Source organism: Solanum verrucosum, unplaced genomic scaffold, assembly GCF_900185275.1.
Source record: "Solanum verrucosum unplaced genomic scaffold, falcon-dt-bn FXZP01000060.1, whole genome shotgun sequence".
In the NCBI taxonomy this organism is placed as follows: Eukaryota; Viridiplantae; Streptophyta; class Magnoliopsida; order Solanales; family Solanaceae; genus Solanum; species Solanum verrucosum.
Window position 1 is genome coordinate 4,663,591 of NW_026020129.1, and position 13,180 is coordinate 4,676,770.

General features: G+C 33.0%; 3 protein-coding genes across 3 annotated transcripts in view; 1 reads left to right on the forward strand and 2 right to left on the reverse strand.

Annotated features, from left to right (window-relative positions):
- LOC125827213 (40S ribosomal protein S30) overlaps positions 1-13,180 on the reverse strand; it is a 359,593-nt gene that overhangs the window by 291,282 nt on the left and 55,131 nt on the right. The gene's annotated exons all lie outside the window — the stretch shown is intronic.
- LOC125827206 (uncharacterized) lies at positions 1,285-4,977 on the reverse strand. Its single transcript, XM_049506568.1, has 2 exons — positions 4,682-4,977; positions 1,285-2,046 (listed from the first exon to the last, which is right to left on the reverse strand). The coding sequence occupies exons 1-2, from the start codon at positions 4,810-4,812 to the stop codon at positions 1,581-1,583; spliced, it is 597 nt and encodes a 198-aa protein (XP_049362525.1). The 5' UTR covers positions 4,813-4,977; the 3' UTR covers positions 1,285-1,580.
- On the forward strand, positions 7,732-8,995 carry LOC125827205 (uncharacterized). The gene is made up of 2 exons (XM_049506567.1): positions 7,732-8,165; positions 8,240-8,995. The coding sequence occupies exons 1-2, from the start codon at positions 7,850-7,852 to the stop codon at positions 8,632-8,634; spliced, it is 711 nt and encodes a 236-aa protein (XP_049362524.1). The 5' UTR covers positions 7,732-7,849; the 3' UTR covers positions 8,635-8,995.

The following is a 13,180-nucleotide window of genomic DNA, read 5'->3' on the forward strand; positions in this document are numbered from 1 at the left end:
TACTTGGCTTCGTTTGTCAGTTGAACCCTTTTACTCATCAATTTGCCAAATGGACCCTTAAATTCGATGAAACTCTATTTTTAAAATCTCTTTAATCATTGACCGGGCTTATGTGGCACTAAAATGGCTGAATATGACAAATACGTGATCACACGCATTTTGAAGCAAGTGAATACAATATTGTTATTTTAAAATTGTCAAAATTATAAGCAAAACAATAATAAATAATTATTTGTTTTAAAATATTGAAAACTCCTTCTTCTTCACTCCACCCCACCTCGTCCCACCCCCACCCCTTCTCTCTTCTTCTTCTGCCCCACCCCACCCCACCCTTTTTGTCTTCTTCATCTTCAACCTCAGCCCCCATCCACCCCCCACTCTCCCCCTCCCCTACTCCTCTTCTTTTCTTCTTCTTTGACGTACACATTATCACTATAAAATCATCCAATAAATTTTTTTTAAAAAAATATACCATTCACCATTTTTATAAACTTAATTCTTTAAGATCTATTACTTGAACTTACATATAAACATATTTTTTTTCAATTTGAAGTTTTCTTGATATCTCTTTTTATCAAATAAAAATAAATAAAACCCTAAAACATGTGCAAGAATTAATTATAATCTATCACATTTTGTGATTGAGAAATTTTTTAGTGTGAACTATGAAAAAAAGATGAAAATGATGATTTTTATTTTTGGGATGAAAATGGTAGAAGGTGGGAAGGAGGTGAAATGAGTACGTACAGTGAGAGAGAGAAAAAATGCATTTTTTTAATATTATTTATTTTTAAATATTTAATTTCTGATGTGTGATTAGAATAATAATAATAATAATAATGATATGTCATTAAAAAATGACGTGTTATTTCATGTGTAAAATGAGTGTACTACACGCACACCCATTGGATGAGAAAGGGGTCTAAAATATTATGTTTAAATGAATTTAAGGGTTCAGTTGGCAAAGTCATAAGTACAGGGATCCAACTTACAAATCGAGTCAAGTATAAGAGTCTCTCAGGTCATTCCGTCTTTTTTTTCCACCATATAAATATAAGAATAATTGTAACTTAATAATACTTTTTATATATTTTTTGAATTTAAATTTCAAAATATTAAGTTAATTTAATTCAATTTAGCTCAAAAGATTATCAAATGAACATTTGAGAAGTGAAGATCCCTATTGTCTCCCTCTTTCATATCTCTTTATATTATAAACTAATTTATCAACATTGAACACACGTTTTGCATACATATATCTTGTATAAGTAGCTAACAAAAAAATAACTTAGATACTATTTGTTATTGCATTAGAGGCTACAACAGAGTAGAAACAACACAACAATCAAGGTTGGTTGAGGCACACACAGGGCAGAATCTGAAACGAATGTACAATATTGACTGAAATGTACTAGGTTCAGCCAAAAGAAAACAGAAAACACAGACTAAAATTCGAAACCATTCTTTTCCATGACGGCACTGATCTAGTTAGCTTTTATTTGTGCCGGATATGCATCTTCTCCAGACGTTCAGGTCCACTAGTGAAAAAGCCAAAAAGCAGCAACAAAGTAGTTAATGGATTAGCTTCGTTGAATCCACTGCAATATGTCCGGTCGGATCACTCCCTCAAAACCATGTTTCACGTGATTCATGGGTTTGAAACTAGTAGGCAAAACAGTGTTGAACTGCCTGTATTGGATATTTGTTCCAGCTGGGCTTCTTGGTTTCATCATCATGGAAATGGTTGGGTACGCTTTCTGCCATGTGTTTCTAGCTGAGGTAAATAGATGCCTGCTGCTGGATTCCTTGTCCTTGCCAGCACCATATTTCTGGAAAGCTTCGGGCTTGGCAGAGTGAGATGAGTTCCTAAGCTGCTTAGTTGCACTGGTAATTGCATTGTTATCTGAGCCTCGAATATTAGCAGATGGCTTCATTTTGTCAAGCCATCGAAGGATCCAATTACCAAGGTTCCGACCAGCTTCAATATCTCTTTCCTGTACCTTGCGATGAACGGTCAGTGCCATGTCAAATGCAGCTCGTGTTCGCCTGGAAAAGTAAGAAATATTTGAAAAACAATAATACAAGGATGAAGGAACAAAGCAATCAATATTGGACAGAAAAGATCATGAACAAGCATCCAATAACAGGGAATAACCATCCTTAGGCTAATCTGGCAATATTGACAACCTTGTATATTTTCCAATCAACAGGTGACAGGGTACATCTCAAATATGAAGAATAAAAAAGGTTGAGAGAATGTGAAACTACTGTGTGTCGAAAGAGGACCAGTAAACATTAGACAGTAAACACTTCCACAATCTGATCTCACTACCGTAACAAGAAAATTGAGGAATTACGTACTAAATATACCATGGATCATATAAAGCTCAGCACAGATTCATATTCATGATAAACTTGAATGCGTACCCGCTTCACATCAAATACCTAATCAAATTTGCCAGAATTCATGTCATGGATATACTTCCTTGTATCAACACACATAATATTTACTTCTGGGACCTATATTACTGATTGTTGTCATAAAGAATATTCATTCTCAGCTCATCCTGCCGGCTTCAATGCTATATCCAGCCTCTTCTTCCTCCTCATATCAACAGTTGTTCAGGCGTGAACAAGAGAAATTACGCTTATATATTACTCAGAATCATTGTTTGAACAGTATACTATTTCAACATGGCATAACATGAACAATGTGGTGAAGATGTGGTTAGTTTGGTCATATCAGTTGAGATATTTTGACATCTACTACCAACTCAGGACAGTCAACTAACTCATAGATTTTGATGAAGAGAAATATTGAAAGTCTTCTCTTCTAATTTTATTATCCTCACTTTCCTTAAACAGTAAAAGAATCCCTCTTTATCATTTATATATTTACTTTAAATTTCGTGCTTATTGGTGTTCTCAGACATGCAATCAGCATCTCTATCCATATCCTTGCATCTTGAACATAAAGGCTTTGGCAAATCCAACACCTCAAAACACATAAATGATGTAATGTATGACCTAACGTGCCTACACAAATCCAGGAAATATAGGCCCAGTTTTGCATGTTAAACTGAAAAGTGCTCAACTCACCACCTACATGCATCATCAGCTCTAAAAGTATTTAACAAGCAACTGTTCTTGAGATATAAGACAAGCATATATTCCAGTCCCATTGCTTATAGAAAATTTAACGTTCACAAAATTCAAGGAACAAAAGAAAAGAGATGTACCTGTAACAATCTTATTCCAACAAGATTGTCAAATGTCGGGGAGTCCGAGAGATAAAACTGAGAAATGGGACATTAAATCCACCATTACCACTTACTAGAAGAGAATTCATTTTAAACACAAAAAGAAGTAATATCCAATCTAAGAGATCTCTGTTCAATAGTTGGGAACAGAACAAATGGATCTGAAAATCTATATCAACAATATTCAAACAAATAAGAGCAACATCAAATTGTCGAAGCCGGAATAGCAAACGTTTGCCGTTTTATTTGAGAGAACAGCAACCATTGTCACTGAGAATGACTAAAAGCAGAAAGATACATGGGAAGGGTATCATATCAAAAAAGGTCATTTAGGAGAAAGAAGCATATGGTACTATAATCAAGAACCATTACGCTGAGCTAAAATAACAATAAAAAGTTGATAAAGATATAACTATAAGAAAATCACCAAGATCACATTTCCAGCTTAGACACCTATGGGAAGTTCTCCTCTTGACGGACTCCTCCAAGGACAACTTTTCCATTTGCATTGGGAAGAAGTGACAAATTTATCACCGAGTCCTATAGAAACAATGCCAAATACTAGAACATGAAACTGCATATGCATTCAAACTGGACCCTGAAATTGGATGTCTGCCAAATACGCTGATAATTCATCCTAAGCTTCTCTCTTTTTTCCAAATATCGTCCTAAACTTCTTTTCACCTCCCGTCTATTATTTAGTGTCGCACTGTCACACCATAGAAAGCCGAGAGTAGTAACATTAGATGATCACTTTTGTCGTTTCATTTGCTGACACATTACTCTCTCAATCAGTTTTATCCTAATAACTCCCAATTAGTTTTACCCTATTATTACTCTTCCAATGTCTTCCACTGTCCCACACTCTATTTCTCTTGTGGTTCTCCCATTCCTGATAGCAAAGATATTGCCTCAAATTCAACTTTGTCTTCTACCCTTGCCTCTTTTCTCGTTCTTATCCTCTCTCCCATTGTCTTTCTACCCTCCTCCTATCTCTCCTTTCTCCTTTCTATTAGCCTAGTTATTCAGTCATTAGATAAAATACAGAGACCATGTATATTAATGTCCCACATTAACCTCTCTTGAGCCTCTTGCTCTCCATTCCCATCATTTACCTAAAAGCATGAGGACAATGACAATGGCAACCGCCGCAAACACTCAAGTGCTATTGCTTATTGTATGATTAATTATGAAGCTGTTTCTCCAGTTACTATTTTTCACTTTCCTCTCTCTCAGACTTGCCCTGAAATTGAGTGTATACATTGTCGAATCAATATCATATTGAATCAAATTGCTTGTCTCTATTTCCAGTCAACGGATTGATACATTATATAAGCTAAGAAAAACTAAACCTAATATTCACAAAAAAAAAAAAGTATCATTAGAGATCAAAATCAGATCCAATTCAAATAACAAAATACCTTTGAGCGAAATCGCGAAGCCTGGGATACTTTGGACTAATAAGCTTACGCTGAATCCTCAAGAACAGCTTGTAAGTTCGCTTCAGACCCAAAAAATACGCCGTTCCTAATGTGATCTCCCATAGAACCATTTTCTTTCTAGAACTTTCTTCTTCCTCTATCAGTCTCTTCTTCAGGAAATAATTTTTTCTTTTTTTCTTCTTCAAGTTTTATGAGAATATATGGCGTTTTCGTTTTCGTTTTCAACAAGGCAAGTTGAAATCGTCCCGGATAGCCGCCAGAAAGTACCCGCAATTTCCCCTTCTGTCAGCTTTCTGCCTTGTTTCTCTAAATTTGGGCCCATTTTGGGCCACGGTAGACTGAATTTGACCCAACTATTATTTCCGTTCGAGAAAATTTCGTTGGACGGCCCATTTAACTTAGAATAACTTTTTTCAAAAATGACTAGATTAGACTTGATTAGAGGTCAATAGTTATAGTTTGCTTAATTATGATTCATAGCTACATGTTAGAAGGAGAAGAGAAGCAAACAAGATTGGGAGAGAAAGGATAGAGGCAAGAGAGAGGATGAATATGTGTTGTATGCATTGTTTCAAGTTGTATCGCGAAAATAATTGATTTGTATCAATGAATACAATTGTATCGAGTTGTATAAATATTGGAAGACAAATATAATTGTATCAAGTGTATATGTCCCTTGTGTGTTCACTTTGTATCAAGTGTATAAATGAATATAATTATATCAAGTGTATTTGTTTCATGTGTATTCAGTTTGTATTGATGTATTTGAGTGTATCTGCAGTTGATTATAGATTTGTATCAATATAATCAAGTGTATTTTGTCTTTATTATACATTTATCATGTGGTGTATACTTTTTCAGAATATGATTGATACAATATTGTACCTATCCGTTGTTCAATATGAGGCATACTGAGAATTTGGGTATAAAATCAAAGAGGAGAAGAAAAAGAAGAGGGTTTCCACCATCTTTCATGTGCTTTGTATCATTTGATATGGACATATTAGATTATCATTCATTTTATGTTGACACAATAGTAATTCTTCCAAATTTAACTGAATTCTTTCATTTGTCACTGCTAATTAAAAGTAATCTTCGATCTTCATATTGTTCCAATTCTAAAAGCAATATAAGGTCAGTTTATAAACACATACAAGAAGTTGACCACCTTAACAAACTTTTATTTAAAAAGTGTAAGAAAGCAAAGTTCACTTAACAAACTTTTATTTAAAAAGTGTAAGAAAGCAAAGTTCACTTGCCCATTTTAATTCTTTTTAAATAGCTTTAACTTCCACTTTAAGCAAGAAAATGGTGCTTCTCGTTCAAAGCCCGGTCAATTACTTGATACTGTAAGAGCAATTTTATGAACAAAATGATTGAAAAGCAATTTTAGTACTTTTTCGTTCTTGAATTTGTCATCAAAAATGAATTTTGATCGTGTTATTGGATTCCCATAGCTAATGGTTAAAAAGTCCATGCAATTAACCTTACATTTTGACCTGTTAATAATTCAAAGGGTAATATAATAAAATTATATTTCTATTAATCGTTTCGAAAAAAGTGTGCAAAGTCAATATGGACAAATATTGTTTAACAGAAGGAAGGAGTATATGAAATTCTTTTAAAAAACATTTTATATGACAAATTGAAATTATCCGACCCTAAAATGAATATGGCACCTACTAGGTGGGGGATAAAAACATCTTTCCAAAAAGTAATTCCTCTTATTTCGCCGACTTTTAAGCTAGTAAAGTGCACTACAAATGCTTGTTATTTCAAGAGATTGCAGATTTTAGAATAAATTTTCTTCTTATGTGATCTCTCTTCTTAAAGACTTGTATAGAGATATTAAATTTACGGTATTGATAATTAAATTATTATTAAATATAAAAAGATATTTTTTTATAAACTAAAAAGGAAAAAATATTAAATAAATTAACTTAAAACGACGTATTAGACAAATTAATATGTAGGATTTTCATAAATATCGGGGACTAAAGTGTCTTTGCAATACAGAAGACATCTTTCCAACTGTGTTGTTAGAGTTACGGGTGTTTAGCGCAAATTATTAATCCCTCCATCTTATTTTAGGGCAAATTACAGAAATCACATATTTTTAAGATAAAATTATAATTTATCCCTTAAAAGTTTATAATTACAGAAATTCCTCATTTTCGCGCATCAGATTAGTGTATCAGTGCTTATATTATTGTATCTCGCGCATCATATTAATGTATCAGTGCTTATATTATTGTATCTCGCACATCAGATTAATGTATCAGCGCTTATATTATTGTATTTCGCGCATGTATCAACACTTATATAGCTCTGATACATTAATCTGATGCGCGAGATACAATAATATAAGCGCTGATACATTAATTTGATGAGCGAAAATGAGGGATTTTGGAGATTTGTAAAACTTATATGGGATAATAGTAATAAGTAAACTAAAATGTGGGATTTCTGTAATTTTTCCCTTATTTTATGTGATATTTTTTTAGTTGACATGGTATTTAAGAAAACAAAAAACTTTTACAATTTGTTGTCTAGAATAATTTTTAGATGTTTGTGTTGTTGTAATTCATTTAATTAAGAATGAATAGAAAATTTTAAAGTTAAATTATTACTAATTACAATAAAATAATATTTTTTTTTTGAAAAGAAAAAGAAAAAAATGTCAAATGAAATGAAAGGAAGAAAGTATATTATTTTGTTTTTGGCACAAGTGTATTCTCAAATTTAATGGCATTATTCGCTAATAAATCCCCTTGCTAATTATTACTGAGCGACACAATTTCAATAAATATAAAGTATTCAAATGGCTAGAGATTGAGTTTAGGTGGCTAAGTGGAATAGGTGGATAAATTTAGGAGGTTATGTGTAGGATTTCATAAATATTGGGGGCTAAAGTATCTTTCTAATAAGAAAGGTATCTTTCCACCTCAACGGTTAGAGTTACGGGTGTTTAATGCAATTTATTACTATAATTATTTTATTTTTGTACTCTCAAATTTAATAGCATTATTATTTGCTAATAAATCCCCAGCTAGTAAATAACCTCAACAGCTGCCAATCACTCTCTCCGCTTACTCTTTCTCAATCGCCGTTTCTCTCTCATTCTCGAATCTCCAGAATCCGGCCAACATGCATAGACAATCACTCGGTTCATCGGGATCGAAGTTACACCTCGCACATGGAGTCGTCATCGTCGGCGGCAGCAGGGACGAATCCGCCGTCGTGACGGCGGCAGAGTCTCAGAAGATAATGACGAAGGACCAGGCCTCTTCGTCGTCATCACTCTCTAACAACTACGATGAAGGAGAAGAACAAGTACGCAAGTCAATCAAGGCTCTTAACAAGTCATTGTCTAGAGCTGAGAAGTACATTCACCTCATTCCTGTTCTCACATTTCTCTGCTTCTTCATCCTCTATCTCTTCTCTCACAGTCCGTCTGATAAAGGTACACTACATTTTAATCTCGTGATTCAGAGAAAAAACGAACTCGTTTCCTGATTTTTCATGTTTTTGTTTCAGATTTAGCTCAATTTCAAGGATTTGAAGGCTTCACCAAGCGTATAGGTATGTATAATGCACATTCTGTTTCGCAATTGACTTTTTCAATTTATATTTTCAGATTTAGTTCCATACTTCCATTATACTCAAGTATTCATCAATTCAATAAAAAAAAAATCGGCTCTCAATGTGTTTCACATACTTCTCAGATGCCTTGTCCGTATTTTGTTTGCTCTAATGAGTTCTCTTCTCCTTTTTGTTCTGAGTATGCAGAATCAGCTAATATTGACGAGTTGCACAGAGTATTAGAAATTGAAAATCCCCCAGTTTTAGCGATTCGAAGCACAAGGAACTTGCAAGAGATTAATAGACAGGATGCAAAACATCGGCGCCACCGGAAACTCGCCGATTTTTAAGCAGCTGTTTGTGCTTCTCACTCTTCTTTATTCTCCCTATATTACTCAACCACGTATTCATGGCGAATTCACCGTCGGTGGAGCCTCTCTCACGTGCGTAACTCGTTCCTTGCCAATTTTACCGTTTCTTTATTACCACGCCTGTGTGCATGTGAATTTCTTATACTAGTAATTTTGGCTGTTTTGAACAGAATTTAATTAACCGGTGCAGTACTCTGTAAATATTTACTTTTTATATGATGTACCAAAAAACAAAATATTCACTTCCAAGTTTTGGATACGTAAATGGAAATTCCTGTGCTGGAGCTGGAAACTAGAAAGGAAAATATCAAAATTTGTGTTTGTATAGAGTTATAAGTTATAACAAAAGATCTTTTGTACCGACAGTTTTTTTTTCTTTCAGTATTAGCCATTTATCGTATGTTTAAGTTGATTTATTTGGTCAATCAAAACTGTAAAGTAAAAGATTTGATCAATCTTAAGAAATTTAAACAGAATCAATGATTATTGATACCGGTTTATACTACTAGAAATACAATGGATTAGTAGGGACGAAAATAACTTTTGATTAGAAATTTTGCTCGAAATTTTTAATTCTAAAATTGTGAATTTAAGTCCGGAATAGTTATAGATATTGGATAGGGAAGAGGGCTAAAGCCAAAAGGTGAGGCAGGAGTGAGAGTATGATAGAAATATGAATACAGAGTGATTGTGGAAAACAGCTGGAAATTTCGGACCGTTACAGATGCCTCGTGTTTCGTTTGGAATTTCCAGCTGGGTAAGACTTATATATTCATATGCTAAATGCCCTATTGCCTTCTCCCCTAATTAATTAATCGATTCTCTTTTGATATTCTTTACTTTCTCACCCACAAGTTCATCTTCCCTATGTGCTACTCTGCGTTATTTTTTATTCGGTGTTCGGTGTTCGATATTCATATTTAAGTTTGAATATTTTAAATTTGATTGGATAGGGATCCGTTCATTGGGTACACTCTCTATTAAAGATTTTTTCATATTTAGAGCTCGAACCTAAAATATCTATGCTCACTGCACTCCATTGGTAATAGCTTAGTATACTTTTTCTTTTGCTTTTCTTTGTGTATAGAACACTTTGTTTTTTTTTATCAAGATATTTTTAACTTGAAAATTCGGTATAATTTAATAATTTGAATTAAATTTTATATTTATATTTATATTAATATTTTTACTTAAGTATCTATATATTATTCATTTTAAAACTAGTTGTCCTACTCCAAAATTCATAAATTCAATTGGTGGATTCATATATGTTTATTTTCAAAATAATTTTTTTGATAAATCTAAACTAATCTAGCTCTAAAACAAAATGAAACCGAAAACAAAAAAAGTACACTTATCTTTTCCCACTATAAACTTCCATATCCTTTTTTTTTGTGGCTAGATAAACTTTTTTTTTTCTTATTGTCTGGTTAGTGTATTGGAGCTCAACTATTTTGGATTCGCGCGGAGTAAAGTCCTAGGAAGCCCTTGATAAACCTTTTCCTCAACGTGTTGGAAGAATCTTCTTCTGCAATTCTTCCATAACATTTCATTGTCCATATCGTAATGGGTGGTTGTCCATTTCCATTTTCCAATATCTGACCGTGTCATTTGAATTCGTCTATGTTTGGTAACTTTCCCCTATTTTTTATTTTACTTTTGCAGACATATTAGGTGATTGAAGAATCAACCTGAGATGTTTGGTCTAAGGAATGACTTTAGTAACTAAATATTTTCATAAAATTAAATGCGATCCTTCATATTATTTTAGTAACAATAAGCAGTAAAATTAAATATTCTAGAGTCTACCTAGTTGGAATGTTGGCGTTCGATAATGTAGTTTGCTAGACTCTACTATGTACTCCAAGTAAAATTCTAGTATCGTTATTATTCTCTCTGTCTTCATTTATGTGATATTATATTTTTTTATCTAGTCATGAATTAACTTTAAACTTTCTATTTTATCTTAATGAAATGGTGTTGAGAATATCAATAACTAATAAAAGTGTGCTCTCTCTAACGATTTAAGCTTTTAGATGAGATGATCACACACTTCAATATGCCCAAAATCTCACAAAAAAAATTCCAAATCATAAATTTAAATGAATTATGATAGAGATCAGTAGTATTTTTGTTTGACGAAGTTTTTAATAGTATAGTGCTATGTAAAATATTAGACACTAACAAAAGGTAGCATAAGAAAAGTATATCACCAAATAGTCGGTGGGTTACACAAGTATTCTCTCTTCCTCATTGTTGGTCCCATTGAGGTTGCAAAATTCTAACAAGCCATTTGGATAGGACGAAGCATTTGTGTTATTGAATTATTTATGTCACTACCAAAACAAACCTAGCTAGCTGTCTTTAATTCAGTGATGATTTTTTTTGGATAATTTTGATATTTTCTTTTTGGGCCCCCCCAGACAAAAGGTTATGGGAGACTGGGGACCCCACTAATAAACTTTGGTGATTATAGTACCTTTTTTCTTAAAGCTGAGTTTTGCTACTTTTCACTTTTCAGCAATTTGGATACAGTGAAAATTGGTCTGAGAAAGTTCCATTTTCTAGTGTTAGAGAGAGGAGTTAGGGATGAAAATGGGGTAGGGTTAGACAAGGCAAACCCCAAATGGAGCAACGCAAGAAAACTTGATGGGGTAAAATTTTGTTAACTCCTATGTCACGTTGATTTAATAGGAAGCTAATGTGAGACGTATGCCAGTCTTCATATCGATTTAATAGGAAGGCAATGTGAGACTTATATAGTCGTGGACTCTCACCTTAATAGTTAGCTTTTGAGACGTGATTTTGCCTGAATTGTATTAAAGACGGTGCAGTTATATTGAGGGGTAATTTGAAGGGAAAATAGCATAAAAAGTTGATCACTTCATAATCCCAATTATATATTTTGGCACTCCCAACTTTAATATAAGATGTCCATCGATAAAAGTATGCTCTAGAATTTGTGATAAATGTTAAAATTTGAGTGAGCATTAAAGTTTGATTGAATTTCGTTATGCCCACCATTTGAGCCATGATAGAATGTTTGAACAAATAGGGAAAAGGACACTTATAAACTGAAGTAAAGCATGAAATGGACAACATTCAATGTGGATTTGTAAAGTGAGATTTGGAAGTTGATTAGATTTGTCTCACTGGACTTGTTGATCTCTTGTTGGTGGACACTCATATTTCACTGTAGCAACTTTGAGACAATTGAAAAAAAAAAAAAAAACTTAGATACAATTATAAAGACCCGTAAATAGTGAAAAAAAGAAAGTTAAGCCACCTCAAGTCCCAGAGCAAAGGAGGTAATATGTTTATTAATTTGGATAATTGAAAAACACTATTTGAATTGAGAGGCTATTAATGTATTGAGCTTATTAAATTCACGTGAATTCATAAATTACGACCGAGGTTCATCTTTGACCCGCCACCAGTTCATATTATGACATATTATGTGGAAAGTTGAGTGGAATAGGATAAGATTATATAAAACTCAAAACTTAATTTCCAAGGTGCCAAATGGTATTGGCTGTAGTTCTAATAATTGAATTAATGATGTAGAATTTCTTTGTATTATATATAAACTGAACCAACTGCTACGCTATCCAACTTTTTTTCCATCATCATCAATCATTAAAAAAAAAAATAGCTAGATAATCGTGGTAGGTTGGTTAATTATGTCCTTGTCCCTAACCATTTACCTTCTCTTAATTAGGGGGTTGCAGACTTGCTGCAGTAGGAATAATCGATAAGAGGTCCACTCTTAATATTAAGTAATCATTCATCAATTTTATGTTGAGGTTTTTAATATAAAATCATCTTTAATAAAAATTACTTTACTTTAGATGTCACGGCACAACACAAATTTGAATTAATTTGAAGTCAAAGTGGGTGTCGGATGTTGAATTTAAAAGAATAAAGTATTAAAAATATTTTTGAAATTAATGTGAATTGTTAGTTTCGTCCCTGAATCATTGACAACCTAAAAAACATACATTTATTTGACTAACTCAACTTAAATACACCCCTGATCTGCCAAATGACAATAGCAAGTGGTCTCAAAAACTTGTAGGAGTATGAGATTCTTAATAAAAACTGAAAAACCAAGAGAAGTGTTGAAAACACCCTAAACTTGGCAAGAATTTAGGAGTTTATTTCACTCATGTAGCAAGATCAAGATCATGAGTGTATTTAAATTTAGTTAATCAAATAGAAAAATATTTTTAAGGTTGTTAATAGTTAGAGGTGTTTTCGATATCCTCCATTTAAAAAAAGAAAGTGAGAGGGGTCCATTATCACGAGTTCATTTTAAGGGCACGACCTATTATTATTTGTTTGTATGCAATTTCTTGCCCTACTGATTTTTTTGTCAAAGCTAAAAAGGGTTTGCTATCAGATAAGCATCCTATGAATGGAGAAACTGTTTCTTTTACTTGTGGAAGGATTCTTGTGTTTTAAGTCACTTTCGAGCTGCTTTTTTTTTTTTTTTGCTAAACTTTTTCTTGTTTATCTTTAAATTATT